We start from the raw sequence: 17,729 nt of genomic DNA on the forward strand, positions 1-17,729 counted from the left end.
CACACACACACACACACACACACACACACACACACACACACACACACACACACACACACACACACACACACACGACACACACACACACACACACACACACACACACACACACACACACACACACACACACACACACACACACACACACGTACAGGACGATTGGGCACATGGCGAAGCGAGCACTGGCCCGCGCGCGTGTGAGCGAAGTGCATGTCCCCCATATATCGCTGCGGACGGGCAGCGCGGAGCTTGGACCAGGCGGTGGGCAGCAGCAGCACATACTGCCAGATGCCCTGTCCACGAGTGAAGACCATTCTTCCAAGCAGTCGCCACCGCCCTCATCATCATCGTTCTTGTCGGATCTGCTGTCCCGTTCTTCGTCACCTCCGCCAACGGGCGAAGCTTCGGCATCGACCGCCCTCCACCCGCACACCAGCACCCCCAACAGCCGTCCAACCACCACGACGACGACTGCAACCACGACAACTGCGAAGAGGACCAGCGACAACAGCACTGCACCTGCCGCAAATGGCAGTGGTGATGATGGTGAGCAGGTGAGTGACACGGAGGAGAGCGAAAAGCGCGCGCAGTCTCCCGACGTTGAAGACAGCACCAGTGGGGCGGCAGCGAAGGATGGCAGCGTGTACACGGGCCAGGATGACGCGGATGTTGTTGCCTATCCAGGAAATTTCCTCCGCTACCGGCTGCTGCTCCCACCCGATGTGCCGGTGTCACCACCCAACTCGACCAAACACGGCGCTTCAGAGCACCGCACCCTTGTTGGCGGCGACGACGATGACAGTGAGGATGATGGTGACAACGATGGTGATGACGTTAATGATGATGACGGTGATGATGGGGATGGGCAGTATGACAGCATCCTTGGCGGTCGGCGCCTGCGACTGTATCCTCAGCGAAGCGACAGTGGCCATTTCCCTGACCCAGCACCCGTTCCAAAGGCGCACGCTTCCTACGGTATGCCTGTCGCTTACACGGCGTGCTTACATTGTCCGCAGCCCTGCCTGCCGTGCATTTCGTTTGTTGCGGGGTTGCGCTTGCGTAAGCCTCTACGCGCTGCACATTGTTCATGTTGCGTGCGCTCACCATGAATGTGTGCCGCGGTGTGAACGTGACAGAGCGCATTATGGCGAGTGCGCCGGGATGCGTGCGCAGCATTCGTTTAAAACCTCCACAAGGTACCACATGCACAAATACGCTCTGCCCGCCGCCACCTGTGGTGTCTTGTGCCTTGTGTCTTGTGTCTGACGCCCTACCAACACTATCCACTCAGCCCAATACACAAACACCACCGCCGCCACCACGATCATCAGAGTCGCCGCACGTACCGGTTCCAAGTGCGCGGCACCAGCTGCTTGAGCTGAAGCCCTCTGCTGAAGGATGGACCATCTGCAACCGCCAGTGGTCCGACCTGCCCTTCTCCAAAGACAAGTGGTGCGCCCCACATGTAGCCGTTGTTGTTGTTGTTGTTGTTGTTGTTGTTGTTGTTGTTGTTGTTGTTGTTGTTGTTGTTGTTTAAGTTGTTGTTGTTGTTGTTTAAGTTGTTGTTGTTGTTGTTTAAGTTGTTGTTGTCGTTTGTTGTTGTTGTCGTTTGTTGTTGTTGTCGTTTGTTGTTGTTGTCGTTTGTTGTTGCGCGTGTCTCGTGCGAGGGTAACATGACTGTTGCTGTCCCAGATCGTTCTCACCACACACTCACCCAACATCCTTCCACTCCACTTGTTCCGTCTCTGCTCAGCACTGTGATTGCAACGTGGCGCGAAGCCATTTTGCACCTGACTTCGCTCCAGCAATGGCTCACCACCAACTTTGGCTTCATTGTCGTTGAAGACCAGCAGGTAATGAATGGAATCATCAGTTCTATTGTCTGTGTGTTTCGCCTCGTTTGATTGTTTGCCTGCCCACACATTTTGGCGTGAATGTCCGTAACTGTCGCACCCACACAGCAACCCGATATCCGTTCGTCCCATCTTTCATCTCCCCCACTTTGCTCACCCCCGTTGCACTCACAACATTGCGCTCGCCGCATTGCAATGGTCACACTACGTTGCACTCACACCATTCCATCTCTTTCCTGTCCCAACACCATCATCCCAACTCACCACCACCCCCCTTCACCACCACCACCACCACCCCCCTTCACCACCACCACCACCACCCCCCTTCACCACCACCACCACCCCCTCTCACCACCACGAAAGGCGCGCTACACGTCACACTGCGTTGTGCCCATCCCGACCACCACTGTTCCGCCGGTTCCTGAGCGCCAATGCTCGCTGGGCCCACGCCCGTCGTCCCCGTACTCCTCCACTGCCGGGCCCTTCCGCAGCCTTCCACCTCCATCGGCACCGCACGCGGGCACCACAGCACACCCGCAAGCAACAGCGACAGCAACGACAACGGCAACGACGACGACATCAGCGCCAGGAACGGGACCGGGAGCAAGTGCAACGACTGGTGCGACGGCGGGTGGAAAGACAGGCGCGATGATGACGACGATGGCCACGACACACGCACGCACGGCCGCCCCTCTCAGTGCCACCGCCCCGCCCCCGACACGAGTGGTCACCGCCCGCGGAGCACCAGTGATGGCGTCCACAGCGACAACAGCAAGCAGCCAGCAGCCATTGCAGCAGCAGCAGCAGGCCACCTACCACCCACAGGGCGGCGCTACTGGTGCATACGCCACCACGACCACCACGGCTGCACCAACGATGGCAGCAAATGCGAGCGCAGCACCAGGCAGAGCACCGTCGTCGTCCACCGCCACCTCTGCAACACCGGCAATGACGGGCACCACCACCAGCGCCAGCTACACGTACCAAGCCCAACAGCGGGGCCCATCACAGCAGTACACACGCACGGCGCCATCCCCATACCATCCACGCCCACAGCAGACCACCACCGCAGGTGCCAACACCCGGACCAGCACACCCATGGGAGCGCCAACGCCCTACTCCCGCCCTCCGCCAGCAGGTCCCGTGTACGCGCAGCCGACACCTGCAACTCCGATGGCCGCACGCAGCAGCACAGCTGTTGCCGCTTCGACAACCACCACCATCAGCGCACCAACAGGCAGCACGCCAGCACCGGCGTCCGGCCACTGCGGTGTTCCCACGTGTACCATGTGCGTCCCAGCGCAGCAGCCCCGCTACGCAGTTCCAACCGCGACACACCCTCCACCAACAACAATGGCGAGCGTGCCCACGGCGAGCGCAGCGTCATCTGTGCCAACAACTCCTGCTCCTGGCATTGCTCCTCAAACCAGCCAGCCCGCACCGGCGCCAGCAGCAGCAACAGCAACAGCAACCAGCGCCAAGCGTCGTGCGTCTGTGGCGCATGCGTACGCTGTTGTTGGTTCTGCAGGCGACAATGTGCACCTTGCAAAGCGACGTGCCTACTCCACATCAAATGTCGCCCAGGTAATTTGCGTAACGCCATCATCAAGCGGGGGTGTGCGTGCCTGTGCCTGTGTTTGTGCATGCCTGTGCCTGTGTTTGTGCCTGTGTGTGTGTGTGTGGGTGCGTGCGTGCCTGTGCCTGTGCCTGTGTGTGTGTGTTTGTGTGTGTGTGTGTGTGTGTGTGTGTGTGTGTGTTGTGTGATGTAATGTAACATGCGCGGCTTTGCAACAACACATACCCACACACACACACACATGCGCTGACGGATATCTACCATGTTTCTCTCTGTTTTGTTGCCTTATCTTGATTTCATTGTCGTTCCGTGTTCTCATACTCTATGGATGTGTGCTCGTCCCTGTTTTGCTCTGCCTTCGTCCCTGGTCATACGTGTTGGTGTAGTCTGACAATCCCTACTACCAGGCTGCCAACAACACCCCACGCACCTTCGAAGTCCCCGCTGGTGGCATGTATCACGTTGTCCCCATCAACGCCAAGACTGTGATTTGTGAGTCATCGCTCGCGCGTGCATCTGCTGTTGTTTGCATCTGCTGTTGTTTGCATCTGCTGTGCTGTCGCATGTGATGATTCCCCGTCTTGTGTGCATGCTGCTTGAAGCTTGTCCGGGTAACTGTCTCACATCGACACACACACACACGCACACACACACATACATACACACACCCGCACACACACCCGCACACACACACACACATCGACACAAAACCAGCCGGGCCACCAGCCGCATATGCGTATGCAACGGCCACGCGAACCGCGGCGCCGGCACCTGCTGCTGCAAACGCGAACAGCAACAGCACTGGCAGCATGCGCGTTGCGGGTGTGCCTGCTGGTGGGATGGTTGTGCAGACAATGCCACCGATGCAGCAGGGCACGGGTGGCGTGCTGAGCATGGCGCCTTCGACAATGGCGTCGAGACAGCCCGTCCCCACACCACAGGCAACAACAGCCGCGCCCACTGCAGGCACAGCTACCAGCAACGTTGCACATGTCTCCGCCCCACCTGGCCACCAGCAGCAGCAGCAGGGGCCCACTGCAATGGCTGCGGCCTCGATGACAAACGGGGCGCGTGCACCACTCCCGACATCATCACAAGCGACCGTGGTGACAGCAGCAACAGCTCCGAGAGCGTCAACGCCTGCAGCTACAGCACATCATGTGTCTGGATCAAGCGTGGCGCCGGCAGCATCGGTGAAGCGAGCAGCTCCACGTCGCGCCACACCCATAACAACGACGACCTCCATTGCCACGATGATGCTGATGAAGACAGCCATGCCACCCATGTCATCGTCGTCGTCGTCCGCAGCATCGTCGATGCCAACGCGACAGGCTGGCCTGGGAACGCAGCAGCAACAGCAACAGCAGCCACCACCACAACAGCAACAACAGCAGCAGCAACCAAATCGCGTGGTCACAACCGCTGCGCCAATACCTACAACAGCAGCCGGCACCACAGCAGCAACTGCAGCAGCAACAACAACAGCGCCCAGTGCATCCGTTGTGCCAGCAGCCCCTACATCCTCCACAGCTGGTGGGCCAACCACTGCGGTGACCACGCACGCACCCACACCAGCAACGACAACGGCAGCACACCCGACGAAGCAGCCGTCGACGAGCGGAACAACAACAACAACAACAACAACAACAACAACAAGCGAAACGGCAGCAGCAACAGCTGGGTCAACACCCGCGCCTGCTTCATCCAGTCAACAGCAGTCGCAACAGCAGCCGTAGAGATAGAGGCAGCAGTTGGTTGAAGTGGAGCCGTAAGTTGGTACCAGCAATTCCTGCTTTCACTGCGTTCGTTTTTTTCTCGTCTTTAGGACCATATCACCCTAGACGCACAAGCAACATAAGTGGCTGTCTGCTTTTTTTCAAGCTTTGCTTTGGGTAATGGGGCGAGCCGAGGCTGGGCCGTACGTTGTGTGTGTGTGCGTGTGTGTGCACATATGTACATGTTTGAGAGTGCAGATATGAGGTAGTCTTGCATGTCGACAGTCGGGTGATTAGGCTGAGCAGAATGTGTGTGTGTGTGTTTGTGTTGTGCAGATAGTGCTGAGCAAAGGCACTGTGTTGACATGCGCGTACTTTAACGTGTGCTTGTGTCTGTCTGTCTGTCTGTGTGGCTTGGTGTATTTGTTCAGAGTAATAAACAACCAACTAGGAAGGCAGCACAGACACAGACACACAGACAGAAACGTACGCACACATCATCATCACACACACACACACACACGGACACGAAGAAGAGAGAGGGGAAGGTTCTACGCGGCAACGGGCCACACAAAGGTGGGGGGGGGGCTTGGTGATGAAGGAAGACAACTAGTCCGGTCTCATCCAAAGAACATGACAATGGGGTGTGGTTGAAGCGAGAAGAGAAGTATGGTGCCACGCACGCACACACACACACACACACACACACACACACACACACACACACACACACACACACACACACATACACACACACACACACACATGCGACTGCAAAACGGTGGGACGGAACAAAACAAAAGATGTGTGAAGTGGGGGGGGGGAACGGGGCAACTTAAGAGCGTAACAAGTTGCAGCTCAAAGTAGCGGAGGAGCGAACCGCGCAACATCCAAGCACAGCAACGGGTGCGCGAGAAGCACGCACAGGCAAAGACATGCAGCAAATTTAGCTTTCGGGCAGAGACACCTTTGCCCCGCCAGAGGAGTTGATCTTCCGCACATAGTTACCTGCGCGCGCGTGTGAGTGAGTGAGTGAGTGAGTGAGTGAGTGAGTGAGTGAGTGAGTGAGTGAGTGAGTGAATGTGTGTGTGTGTGTGAGAGAGAGAGAGAGAGAGAGAGAGAGAGAGAGAGAGAGAGTGTGTGTGTGTGTGTGTGTGTGTGTGTGTGTGAGGGATGCCAGTCTCAGCGCAGCAGCAGTGAGGAAAGGGGGCAAGTTGATGATATTGGAAGAGAAAAGCTGATGTCAGAGGAGAGTAGAGAGAGGGCAGTACGTACGTGGGAAGTAGCCTTTCTTCCCTTGCTGGTTCTCGCCCTCATACCAGTCACCACTGTCATCAAACACCCTGTACACACAATAAGAAGGAGAGAAAGCGAAGGTTGAGTGTATGGGAAGGTGAGTGTGTGGAAGACGTTGCAGCACGAAGACGAAGCACCAGAAGCAACGTATGCGTGTGTGTTGCATAGAAATGTGAGGAGATTGATGTGAGATGGATGGAAACAGGCAAGGGTGCAGACAGACCCACCCACCCACCCACCACACACACCACACCACCACACCACCACACACACACACACACAGGCAAACAAACAGACATGCAGCCAGACACGCAGACATGCAGCCAGACACACAGACACACAGCCAGACACACAGGCACACAGACACACAGACAAGCACAGAGAAACACAATACGCACGCACACAAAACCAAACAAACAAACACACGAACACGCAGCCGCAAGGTGCTGACCGAAGGATTTCGCCGCCTTCGAAGCACAGGTCCTCCGGGTCATCACTCTCAAACTTGAAGAGTGTTTGATAGAGGGTGTAGTTGCGCTCCGCTTGCTTGCCTTCCAAAGCAGCCTTGCGCTCCTTCTTTGCCTGCAGCAGCCCATCCAGCTCCTGACCAAGCAGGCTCGCCATCTTCTTGGTCTCGTCCCGTTTTGCCTTCCGCTCGGCAAGCTTGTCGTTCAGCGAACTCATGGTGAGCTTACAGCTGCGCGTGTGGGCGCGGGTAGGGCTCGACTTGCTTGTTGCGCACTGTGTGCGTTGTGCGTTGTGTGTGTGTGTGTGTGTAGCGTGTGTCGTCTCCAGCGAGACAATGGTCGCAGCAGCAGCAGGTGCAGGGTGCACAACCAGCGACAACGAAAGCGACGAAATGGGCGTGGAAGAAAACTGCAAAGGAAGGCGCTTGCTTGCTCGGCTGGATCCACAAAACAAGAAAGACACGTTTTGAGAGTGGAAGCCACCACCACCACCACCACCAACACAAGTAGGAGTCACAGCAACAGCAGCTGCAACGCTGTGGCGTGTAGGGTTGCGTGTATTACAGTATGTACAGTTCAACGTGTTCACCAACCCAAACTCGAGAACAAGAAGAAAAGACAAAGAAGGAAAGGGGGGTGTGTCGAGGGAAAACAAGAGCAAACAAGAAGAGGGGCAGCAGCAGTCAGGACGGCAACGGTCGTCGTGCACACGCGTCGTGTGTGTTGTTTCAAGAGGAGGAGGATGATGGCTGTGAAGAGCGCAGGGTCTCAAGCTCCGTGATGAGGGTGTTGATCTGCTCCTGGAACATCTTCTTCACATCCACAAAGTCCATTTGCAGCTGTTGCAACTCCTCGTCCTTCTGCCCGTACATCTGCAACAACCGATCGTGCCTGCAGGCACACGTAAACACACACACACACACACACACACGCACAGACGTGTGCATGGTTGATGAGGCCGACAAGGATAGGGTGGTCGAAGGGTGCAAGTGAACAGGCCACTGCCTGCACAGGTGCACATTCATGCGGAGCCGCCACCCAGCGTTTCGCATTCCCGAGTGCGCACACACAGAGACAGAGACAGAGACAGAGACAGACACACGCACACGCACACACACACACACACGCACACGCACACGCACGCACACACACACACGCACACGCACACGCACACGCACACGCACACGCACACGCACACACACACACACACACACACACACAGAGCGGCCTCCTCCGAATACCGGATGACAAGATCCTCGTGGTCGCGCTGCAGCTGGAGCCAATCAATGTCCTGGTCTGCCTCGTCACTCGGCGGCATGATGGAGTGCTCTGGTGCTGCTGTTTCTCGCCGCTGCGCATCCTCTCTTCGCCGCAACGCCTCAAGCTCCATATGAAACGCCTGCCGCTTGCTCTCGCAGTCGTGCAACTGAGGAGCGATGGCAAAAGTGAGGGCGGGGGATGGAGGATCGGGTCATGCAATCACAGCAAGGCGGTGAGTGAAAGTGTTGTAGTAGTAGTACTCATATGGGTGTGTGCGTGTGTGTTTGAAGTGTGTGTGCTTGTGTCTGTACAAGCAGCACGTGTGGCCATATGCCAATGTAGCCAGCTGTTCTCATCCCATCACGCTTCAACACCACCTTCTCCCTCACACAGACAGACAGACAGACAGACAGACACGCTCTCGATATCTTCTTCTGTCACGCCTCCAACGCAGCAGTAGCCCACCTGCTTTGTGAGCACGGTGCGCTCTGCGAGCCAGTTCTGATTCGCCTCCTCGTACTTGTCGCGCAGCGACGCGTATTTCTCGCTTTCCGCCTTTAACTGCGACGACAGCGCTTCCTCCCTGTGTGCGCGTATGTGTGTGGGTGAGTGTGAGTGTGTGTGTGTGTGTGTGAGTGTGTGTTCTTCGTGAGACGAATGGTACTGACAATGCGACATATGCAACATCAACAGCACAGCAAACACACCAGAACAGGACGTATTGTGCGTTGTTCGCACGTACTTTTGTTGCAGGGCGTCGAGTTGTGCTCGGAGCCGCGTCATATCCGCCTTTGTAGCGGCCAAGCTCTCCTGCACACACACACACGCACACACACATCCAAGCGCACACACGCACAAGGTGGAATGTATATTGTCATCCCTTGTCAACACAGCAAAATCACTGTGGTACCACAGTAAGACACGAAACTACAACACCTCCCCACCCCACCTCGCTCCATCCGCCCACCTCTGTAGCACGGTGCTTGGCCTGCGTCTGCATGTTCTTCATCTGGAATTCGCGTTCGCGCTCCTCTGCCGCCTCCACGCGCACGTGCGCCTCTTCAAGCTGCACCTGAAGGTCGTCAATCACAGCCTGCGATGCGCGCGTGCGTGTGTGTGTGCGTGTGTGTGTGCGTGCGTGTGTGTGTGTGTGTGTGTGTGTGTGTGTGTGTGTGTGTGTGTGTGTGTGTGTGTGTGTGTGTGTGTGTGTGTGTGTGTGTGTTAGAATGGTGGAACATAGCTGGTGACGGAGTTGCGACAAACACACAAGGTCAGCGCTGAAGAACACCAGCACAGAGCAGTCCACGTGTCACTTCTTGCTCTCATTCGTACTCCAAACCTCAAGGGAGGCGCGTTGTTTGGAAGAAGCGTCCTGCAGCGTCTGTATTCTCTTCATCAGTGGTTGGCTGGCCTGTCACATGCACAAAAGCATACATATGTGTATGTGAGATACAACAATTGCGCTTGCACACGCCAGGCATTACAAAGGTGCGGTGGAGAACTGGCGTTCTTGCAAGCAATCAAGCAACCACGCGTGTGCATGCAAGCAGCGTCGAACAAAACAGCAAAAACAGAACAAGATGTGTATGTGCACACCTGGGTGATGCCCTCCGAGAGTTCTTGCACGCGCTCTTCACTCATGCGGAGTTTGTTGCGGAGATCTGGCCGGAAACACAAGGCAGAGACGGGAAGAGAAGACGTGAGTGGGTGAGGGAGGAGGACAGGCTGAGGGGGGAATGAGGAGGCGGAGAGAAAGGGCATGTGTGTGTGTGTTTGTGTGTGTTTGTGTGTGTTTGTGTGTGTGTGTGTGTGTGTGTGTGTGTGTGCGTGCGTGTGTGTGTGTGTGTGTGTTCACACTTGTGCAAAGAGTTTGAAAAAGAGGTGGGCAGGGGTGGCGGCGGATTAATGAAGGATTAATATCGCCATGAATGAACAAAGAGCGGGAAGCATACGGGGGCGAATAGCAAGGAGAAGCACCACACGCAAGGCGTGTAGGAAGAGATACAAACACGTTCAACACGTGAAGGTACAAGCACACACAAAATGCAAGGTCATAAAAATGAAGGTGCACACACACGTGCACATGTGATACCTGCGATGCTCTGCTCGTAGTCTGCAGCTGCGTTTTGTTGTCCGCTTTGCAGGCGCGACACAGACGCGCGCAAATCATCAATCTGCTCAGGGCAGTCGTGGTGGCCATGAAGGGTTGGTCGATGCGTGATGATGAGACGATGAAGTGGTGGAATTGTACTTGTGGCTTCACACATTCCGTTCACAATGTAAACAAACAGGTGCACATACACACACATACACACACCTGCATTTCGTAATCGCGTCGTTCCAGTTGCATCATCTTGTCCTTCTCTTGCAGTTGCGCCTAAAACGCACACATACACATGTGTGTGTGTGTGTGTTTGTGCAGCGAATGAGTGGTGAGCATGTCCCAAGACCTTCGTGCTCTGTGTTCACCACTCCCTTCCAACCCCACAGGCACACATGCACACAGACACACAGATACATGCACGCATACACACAGACACATACCCCAGTACACGCTGCAGTGTGGGTAGGTCACCTGGAGTGTCTGCTGTGCGGATATGCTGGCGGATGTCGTCGCCTGCTGCGCCCTCTCCTCTGCATCCAACTTCGCTTGCTCAAGCTGCGTCACATCCTGTTGCGCTGTCTCCAGTGCGCACCCAAGACATTTGCAGTTGTTTCCGACAAGCGCGCACACACATGAGAGTTCCGTGCAAGCACATGTGTGAGGGTCATGATAGGTGCAGACACGGAGGGCCGCAGCCGAGTCGGCGAAAGACACAGAGTGGACACACACACACACACACACACACACACACACACACACACACACACACACACACACACACACACACACACACACACAGAGTTGCACAAGTACACACACACACACAGTTGCACAAGTACACACACACACACACAGTTGCACAAGTACACACATACACACAGCTGCACAAGCACAAACACAAACACACATGCACACACAGGGTGCCCACCCTTGTTGAGAGCAGTCTGCAGGGCGGCGTTGTGTTCTGCAAGTTTCGCCAGTTGCGCGTTTGCTTCCTCCAGCTCCTTCGTTTGGGAGGCCGCCACAGCAGACACTTGCGACGCATCCTGGTTGCCGTCATTGGCAGTGCATTGCATGCAGGCACGCGGGATTGCACGCAACACGAGTCAGACACATGTGAGCACGCGTGTGTGTACATGCCATCAAACGCACGCGCAGCACAATCCTGCATTCATCAAACACATTGACACAATTGTACACACAGACACGCACGAAATACATACGCACACGCACGCAAACACACACACACACACGTGTGTTCACCTCTTGGTATTTTCGCTGCATTGTTTCCTGTTGCGCCAACTTTTCCTCAAGCTGTAGTCGCAGCGAAACAACACACGCATGAATGGATACATGCACGCACGCATACACGGATACATACATACACGGGTACATGCACGCACGCATGCGGACACACACGTATGCATATACCCGTACACACACACACACATATGTAAATGTGCACACGGAACGAGCAGCAACGAATGAGTGGAATCATGCGTGATGAGGAGACACAGTACCGTTGAAGCGGACACCACAGCGACACACTTGGGAAGTCGATAGCACACACACACACACACACACACACACACAAACACACACACACACACACACACATCGACGTTGCAGATGCAAGCATCACACGCACCTCCACAACCCGCGCTTGTGCTTGGGAGAGCTTCTTGTTGACAGACACCAGCTGCTGCTCTGTCTCCTGTGTAAACGCACACGTGAAGATGGAGAGAGCGAATCAACGTGTTGACAGACAGCAGTCACCACAAGACATGACATGCGAATATGGTATGACAACAACCACAACGGCCACAGCGACGACCACCACCAACAGCACCACCAACAGCAACACTGACACGCACGCCACACCGTGACCACCAGGGCACCTTGTTCTTCTTCTGCAGGGCCTTGTTGATGCGGGCGGAGTTGAACTGCTTCTGGGAGAGCTGCTTCCCCTCTGCCAGCAGCGCCGCAATCTGCTGGTCCTTCTCCACCAGTGCCCGTGCCATGTCGTCCTCGTGTTGCCCGCTCGACTGCACGTGCTCAGACCACAGCTGCCGTGACGGTGGCGGTGATGGCGGTGATGGCAGTGGTTGTGGTGATGGTGGTGATGGTGTTTAGATGTGAGGATTCATGAAACGGTTAGGTGGATTAGGGCGCAGTGAAGGAAAGGGTGGGGATGGAAGGCGCACCACATGCCATGACGGCACCGTCTTGACTGATGGATGCACGAAGGCGTTGGTGCTGCTTGCACATGTCCCAGCTCAAACCAACACGCCAACGCGCAAAGGGGACAACAACAACAACTCGATACCACAGCAAGACACGGACGGACAGACTTGTGTGGACGGACGCTGTTCAAACGACAACTTAAACAACAACAACAACAACAACAACAACAACAACAACAACAACAACAACAACAACAACAACAACTGAAACAACAACAACAACTTAAACAACAACAACAACTGAAACAACAACAACAGCAACAACAACAACTTAAACAACAACAACTTAAACAACAACAACAACAACAACAACAACAACAACAACAACAACAACAACAACAACAACAACAACAAGTCGTGCTCACCTGTTCGTAGTTTGCCTTGAGCGTATCACGTTCTCTGCTCACTGTCTTCAGCCGCGCCTCCAGCTTGCCCATGCGCGCGCTGAACTCCGCACGAAGCACCTCAAGCTGCGCGTATACGTGCGTGTGCATGTGTGCGTATGTGTGCGTATGTTTGCATGTGTGCGTATGTGTATAAGCATGTGTGGGCAGTTGCAATAAATGCATGGGCTTCAAGTTGTGCGGAAGCAAACAATATCAGGGAGAACAGAGGGGCTGCACATGCGTGAAAACGCGAGACGCACACGCACACGCACATACATACACGTTGTCTCACCTCCGTTTCACTGTCACCCTCGCCATCGTCATCATCACCATCATCGTCATCACCACGAGTAGCGTCTTCAGCAGCATCGTCATTCACAGCAGAACCATGCCTTGCATCCTGGTTGCGTGTGTCATCCCCACCACCATCATTGCCTTCTCCATCATGACCGTGTTCATTGGCACCACCAACGTGTCTCCCTCCCAGTGCGACACCGCCACCACTGTTGCTGCCACCACTGTTGCTGCTACTGCCCATCTGCTCCACAGCTTCGGTAGTGGCGAATTTGTCCTCATGACAGTGTTGCTCCTCCTGCTCCTGCCCCTGCTTCGTGTCCTCGTCATCGCCCGCCAGCACGGCTGGGCCCTGACCCGGGCCGCTGTGCTCCTGGGTCAGTTTGTCGCTCTCTGATGCTTGTGCCTGCTCGCGTTGCTGCTGGTGCAGGGCTTGCGTGCCTTGTTCTGCAGAGACAGCCAATGAGGTGTCCGATGCACCCGCGTGCCCGTTGCCAACTGTACCATGCGGCAACGGCTGTGCTCGATGCGCAGACGTGGCGGCGTCGTTGTCATCGCCGCCGCTGCCGCTTCCAGACGACGGGCTGGCTGTGCTGTCCGTGTTGGCACTCGAAGCGGGGTTTGCATTGCCGCTCACCCCTGCACCCGGCTGCTCTGCTGCTGGCGCAGACACGTCATCCCAATCGCTAAACTCCTGATGACGCGTACGTAATGGCGCGTATATGTGCACACGTGTTTGCAGACATGGTTGCGCACATGCGTATGTGTGTATGTGAGTGTTGACGTTTGGTTGCGCGCATTCATCGTGTGCGCGCACGGGCATTGTATGCATTGTGTTGTGAGTTGCCTCTGCATGCGGCGTGAAATGCCCCATGTACGGAAAGAAAGGTGTGGTTGTGTGCCACGCAAGATCGATCAGCCGCATGAGTCAGAAGACGCACCTCATCTTGGCTCTGCCTTGAGCTGCTGCGTTTGCTCCGCCGCCCAAGTCTGCCTGCAGAGTGTTTTTTCTTTGGGGTTGCTCGCTGTGAGGTGGTGCGGCCCAACTTTCCCCGCGCTGAGCTGCTGCTGCTGCTGATACTGCTCGTTCGAGCAATTGGCTGCGTGTTGGCGGTGGTGTCGTCGTCTTCTGGTGGGGTGTCATCTGGTTCCCCGGCAAGCACAAGCTCCGGCGGCAACGCTGACGGCACTTGTGATTTGGCTTTGTTTTTCTTGTTGTCTGTGAGTTGGAGGGCATAAAGAGCAAGGAGGGGAGCAGCGATGTGCGTGAACACACGAATGAGAGTCGTGTCGGCTGCGTGCTGATCATGTGTATGTGTGTTTGTGTGTGTATGTGTATGTGTATGTGCTTGTGTATGTGTGTATGTGCGTGTGTATGTGTGTGTGTGTATGTGTGTGTGCAGCAAACAAACAACCCAGCAAGCAAGCCCACCACACCTGAGAACAGCGTGGAGGGATCTTCCTGGATGTCCAGCGTCTTGTCAATCTGCTTGACGACGCTCTGTAGCCATGATGTCATGGTGCCAACTTCCTCTCTTCCTCTCTCTCTGCTGCTTCAGCCAAGCCGACAAGCAAAAGGTCGCACAACTCGCTCGCTCGCTTCGTTGATGTCGTTCTTCTTGGTTGTCGTGCCGATTATTTATGCAAGTTTTGCGCAAATCGCCAAGACTTGCACTTGCCAAGATGAGCGAGAATGGTGGTGCGAACAGCGGCACGACAGCAGGGTCCGCCAACAGTGCCCAGCGTGGTGGCGTTGGAAAGCTGAGCAGTAGGGAGGAAGAGCTGCGGCGTGTGTTTCGAGGATTCCAGTCGCTCTTCCAGCAAGCGGAGCAACCTGCACGTCGCAAATTTCCCCTTGAGTGGTATGAAAGAGAGAGTGCGTGTGTGTGTGTGTGTGCTTGTGTGTGTGTGTGTGTGTGTGAGTGTTCTTGTGTGTGCGAGTGAGTGCGTGCTTGTGTGTGTGTGTGTGAGCGAGTGAGTGTTGTTTGTACTTGTGGGTGTTCTTTGTTTGTGCTTGTAGCGTGTGTGTGTGTTCCTTGTTCTTGTGTTTGTGCTGTTGTCTGTGTGTGTGCTTGTATGTGCGATTCATCGTTGTATACTTGCGCGCTTGTGTTTTCGTGGCCCCACACGCTGGAGCAATGTAATGTGAGGCTCGTTTGTTTCCTGTTGCTGTGCTTGCACCTGCGCCTGCGCTGGTAAGCTGACTTGTTGAGTTTGGTTTGTTGGTGACGTGCAATGTCAGGCATGCTGGTCGCTTGTTCCTGGCGCTGTTGACACCCATGGTGACCTGGGCTGGGCTCAAATATGCGGAGTGGAAACTGACGGCCAAACACAACGGCAGCAGCATTGAGGAAGAGCTTGGCAGGCGAATGGGCGGTATTGTTACCGAGGATGGTGACACCAGCGAGGTATGCAACCGCGCACGTGTGTGTGTGTGTGCATGCGCGTGTGTGCGTGTGCTCTGCTTGTGCTTGTGTGTTTGTTTGTGTGTTTGTGTATGTGCTGCATACGTTTGTTCACTTGCGCGTTCTCCCTCTCTCTGTCTGTGCCTGTTTGTGCTTGTCTGTCTGGTTCTCTCTCACTCTCTCGCTCTCACTCACACACACACATACACACACACACTCTCTCTCTCCCTCTCCCCTGTGTTGGGTTGTTCCTGCTCGCCATTCTGTCTTATCGCTGCTTTGTTGCGTGCACTCTACTTGCAGACGTCGACGGCAGGGACATCTTGGTCACAAGAACACAAGACCCAGCAACTTGATGAAAGATTACAGTGAGTGTCCTCTGTCTCCTAGACATTGCATGCAACGTGCTTAACTGCCACGTGCACACATGTGCCTTTCTTCCCACACGACGTACGCTCACGCGCTTACTGCTCTCTGGCGACTTTGTTCGAGCGCACAGGAATGTTGAATCGAAGCTGGGCACGCTGCTGTCCATGCTGGGCACGCAACAACAACAACAACAACAACAACAGCAACAACAACAACAACAACAACAACAACAACAACAACAACAACAACAACAACAACAGCAACAACAACAACAACAACAACAACAACAACAGCAACAACAACAACAACAACAACAACAACAACAGCCAACAGAGGGTTCAGTGGATACTCGGGATTCCAGTAAGCCAGAGTCAGCTCGTGCACAACAGTCGTCATCGTCATCGCGACCCTCACCATCATCAGCATCATCAGCGACAGCAGCAGCAGAAACACCTTCGCAGAAGCCTCCACCATCGGCGTCGTAGTGTTGCATGCATCATACTGATCTTGAGATGTCGCTTCATGTCTACCGCCGTCACAGCTTCACACCGATAGTTTGCCAATGTCGTGTCTGTGCATGCCACCCTTATTTGGTTCTTCTACCCCCATGACCCCCCCCCCAACTATGCGCGCATCCTCGAGCTTCCCTTCCCCTCTTCTCCATCGGCGTCACGCAATTTCCACAGCAACTAGTGTAATAACAGCAGGAACAGCCTGGTTGTTGCAAGTACACGTGTCACACCAAAGGTCCGCCATAAAGCCAGACGCACAGCCGTGCACACACGCAAACATAAACATGTATGACGGAGCGCCGTTTACGCGTGTAAACCGCTTGTGTCAGACAGTCACACATGGGGGCAACGTGTTCAACTATTGAATCTCTCCACATCAGAGTCCACGAGAGCGTGTCAGTTGGACGAGAAGCGGGCGTGGCCCCCTCATGCCTTCTTGGAAGATGCTTTCGCCATGGTGTTGATGCGCTGTGTGTACGCAAACTCTTGCTCCTGAAGCAGACAAGCACGACACGTGAGGGGTTCAAACGTGACACGCACAAGTGGTGTGTGTAGTGTGTGTGTGTGTATTGTATGTGTGTGTAGTGTAGTAGTGTAGTGTAGTGTGTAGTGTAGTGAAGTGCAGTGTAGTGTAGTGTAGTGTAGTGTAGTGTAGTGTAGTGTAGTGAAGTGAAGTGCAGTGTAGTGTCATGTCGTGTACACTTGCAGGTGCACGTGCATGGCAAGCGGCGTACGCACGTGTGTGATGTAAGGGTTGGAGAGGATAACGTGGTTGTTTGCGACGCGATCAAAGTACTTCATGGTGTTTTGTTTCCGGGTTTGTGAGTATTTCCAGATCTTGCGGTCCTTGCTGCACGGTGGACGCGCGAGACAAAAACAAAACCAAACGCACACGCGTGTCACAAGTGGGTTGTGTTGTGTAAGAAAGAGCATCAAAGCGTCAAAAGGAAAAAGAAAAAAGAACAACAACACATGCACATCCACGACAAACACACCCGACACACGCATGCACAGACACAAACAAACATACACGACAAATCCACACGCATGTACACGCATGTGCATGCACATCGACGACAAACACACCCGACACAGACACAGACACACGCATACACACGTACCCGATCCATTGCCTGCCGGAGAAGGCACGGCTGCTGAGTGCCACCAAGCTGCGCCTCATTGTCTTCTTCCTCCCTTTCCTTCTCGTCGTGGTGTGTTGCAGGCAGCGTGTTGTGAAAATTGACCAATA

At 54.8% G+C, this 17,729-nt stretch overlaps 5 protein-coding genes across 6 annotated transcripts in view; 2 read left to right on the forward strand and 3 right to left on the reverse strand.

Annotated features, from left to right (window-relative positions):
* Window positions 1–5,165, forward strand: part of PTSG_12058 — a gene marked incomplete at its 3' end in the record, with an annotated part of 10,761 nt that extends 5,596 nt beyond the window's left edge. For both annotated transcript variants that reach the window (XM_004995351.1, XM_004995350.1), the window contains 7 exons: window positions 155–975; window positions 1,137–1,196; window positions 1,332–1,452; window positions 1,754–1,853; window positions 2,217–3,437; window positions 3,816–3,921; window positions 4,144–5,165. In XM_004995351.1, the coding sequence (XP_004995408.1) occupies window positions 155–975; window positions 1,137–1,196; window positions 1,332–1,452; window positions 1,754–1,853; window positions 2,217–3,437; window positions 3,816–3,921; window positions 4,144–5,165 (3,451 nt within the window). The remainder of the gene's footprint in view (window positions 1–154; window positions 976–1,136; window positions 1,197–1,331; window positions 1,453–1,753; window positions 1,854–2,216; window positions 3,438–3,815; window positions 3,922–4,143) is intronic.
* A 925-nt stretch (window positions 5,166–6,090) lies between these two features.
* PTSG_03683 (uncharacterized protein) lies at window positions 6,091–7,124 on the reverse strand (the record flags this gene model as incomplete). The annotated part of the gene is made up of 3 exons (XM_004995352.1): window positions 6,091–6,152; window positions 6,420–6,487; window positions 6,892–7,124. The coding sequence occupies 3 exons, from the start codon at window positions 7,122–7,124 to the stop codon at window positions 6,091–6,093; spliced, it is 363 nt and encodes a 120-aa protein (XP_004995409.1).
* Window positions 7,125–7,635: 511 nt separating this feature from the next.
* On the reverse strand, window positions 7,636–14,823 carry PTSG_03684 (uncharacterized protein; the record flags this gene model as incomplete). The annotated part of the gene is made up of 18 exons (XM_004995353.1): window positions 14,632–14,823; window positions 14,136–14,413; window positions 13,193–13,888; window positions 12,880–12,984; window positions 12,170–12,337; window positions 11,920–11,985; window positions 11,535–11,585; window positions 11,200–11,317; window positions 10,743–10,846; window positions 10,485–10,544; window positions 10,260–10,341; window positions 9,764–9,828; window positions 9,507–9,578; window positions 9,135–9,260; window positions 8,910–8,977; window positions 8,633–8,750; window positions 8,149–8,333; window positions 7,636–7,798 (listed from the first exon to the last, which is right to left on the reverse strand). Exons 1-18 carry the CDS (start codon window positions 14,711–14,713, stop codon window positions 7,636–7,638), a joined length of 2,607 nt encoding a protein of 868 aa, XP_004995410.1. The 5' UTR covers window positions 14,714–14,823.
* Window positions 14,824–14,837: 14 nt separating this feature from the next.
* On the forward strand, window positions 14,838–16,752 carry PTSG_03685 (uncharacterized protein). The gene is made up of 4 exons (XM_004995354.1): window positions 14,838–15,056; window positions 15,437–15,602; window positions 15,903–15,967; window positions 16,099–16,752. Exons 1-4 carry the CDS (start codon window positions 14,878–14,880, stop codon window positions 16,451–16,453), a joined length of 765 nt encoding a protein of 254 aa, XP_004995411.1. The 5' UTR covers window positions 14,838–14,877; the 3' UTR covers window positions 16,454–16,752.
* On the reverse strand, window positions 16,646–17,725 carry PTSG_03686 (uncharacterized protein). Its single transcript, XM_004995355.1, has 3 exons — window positions 17,602–17,725; window positions 17,219–17,330; window positions 16,646–16,972 (listed from the first exon to the last, which is right to left on the reverse strand). Exons 1-3 carry the CDS (start codon window positions 17,658–17,660, stop codon window positions 16,907–16,909), a joined length of 237 nt encoding a protein of 78 aa, XP_004995412.1. The 5' UTR covers window positions 17,661–17,725; the 3' UTR covers window positions 16,646–16,906.
* Window positions 17,726–17,729: the final 4 nt, after the last annotated feature.

Source organism: Salpingoeca rosetta, assembly GCF_000188695.1.
Source record: "Salpingoeca rosetta unplaced genomic scaffold supercont1.8, whole genome shotgun sequence".
NCBI lineage: Eukaryota > Choanoflagellata > Craspedida > Salpingoecidae > Salpingoeca > Salpingoeca rosetta.

Coding starts and splice junctions, on each gene's coding strand:
- PTSG_03685 (XM_004995354.1), top strand. CDS start 14,878: ATGAGCGAGAATGGTGGTGCGAACAGCGGCACGACAGCAGGGTCCGCC. Junction 15,057..15,436: donor CGCAAATTTCCCCTTGAGTG/GTATGAAAGAGA, acceptor GTGCAATGTCAG/GCATGCTGGTCGCTTGTTCC. Junction 15,968..16,098: donor CAACTTGATGAAAGATTACA/GTGAGTGTCCTC, acceptor TCGAGCGCACAG/GAATGTTGAATCGAAGCTGG.
- PTSG_03686 (XM_004995355.1), bottom strand. CDS start 17,660: ATGAGGCGCAGCTTGGTGGCACTCAGCAGCCGTGCCTTCTCCGGCAGG. Junction 17,331..17,601: donor TCCGGCAGGCAATGGATCGG/GTACGTGTGTAT, acceptor TCCACCGTGCAG/CAAGGACCGCAAGATCTGGA. Junction 16,973..17,218: donor CCAACCCTTACATCACACAC/GTGCGTACGCCG, acceptor TGTCTGCTTCAG/GAGCAAGAGTTTGCGTACAC.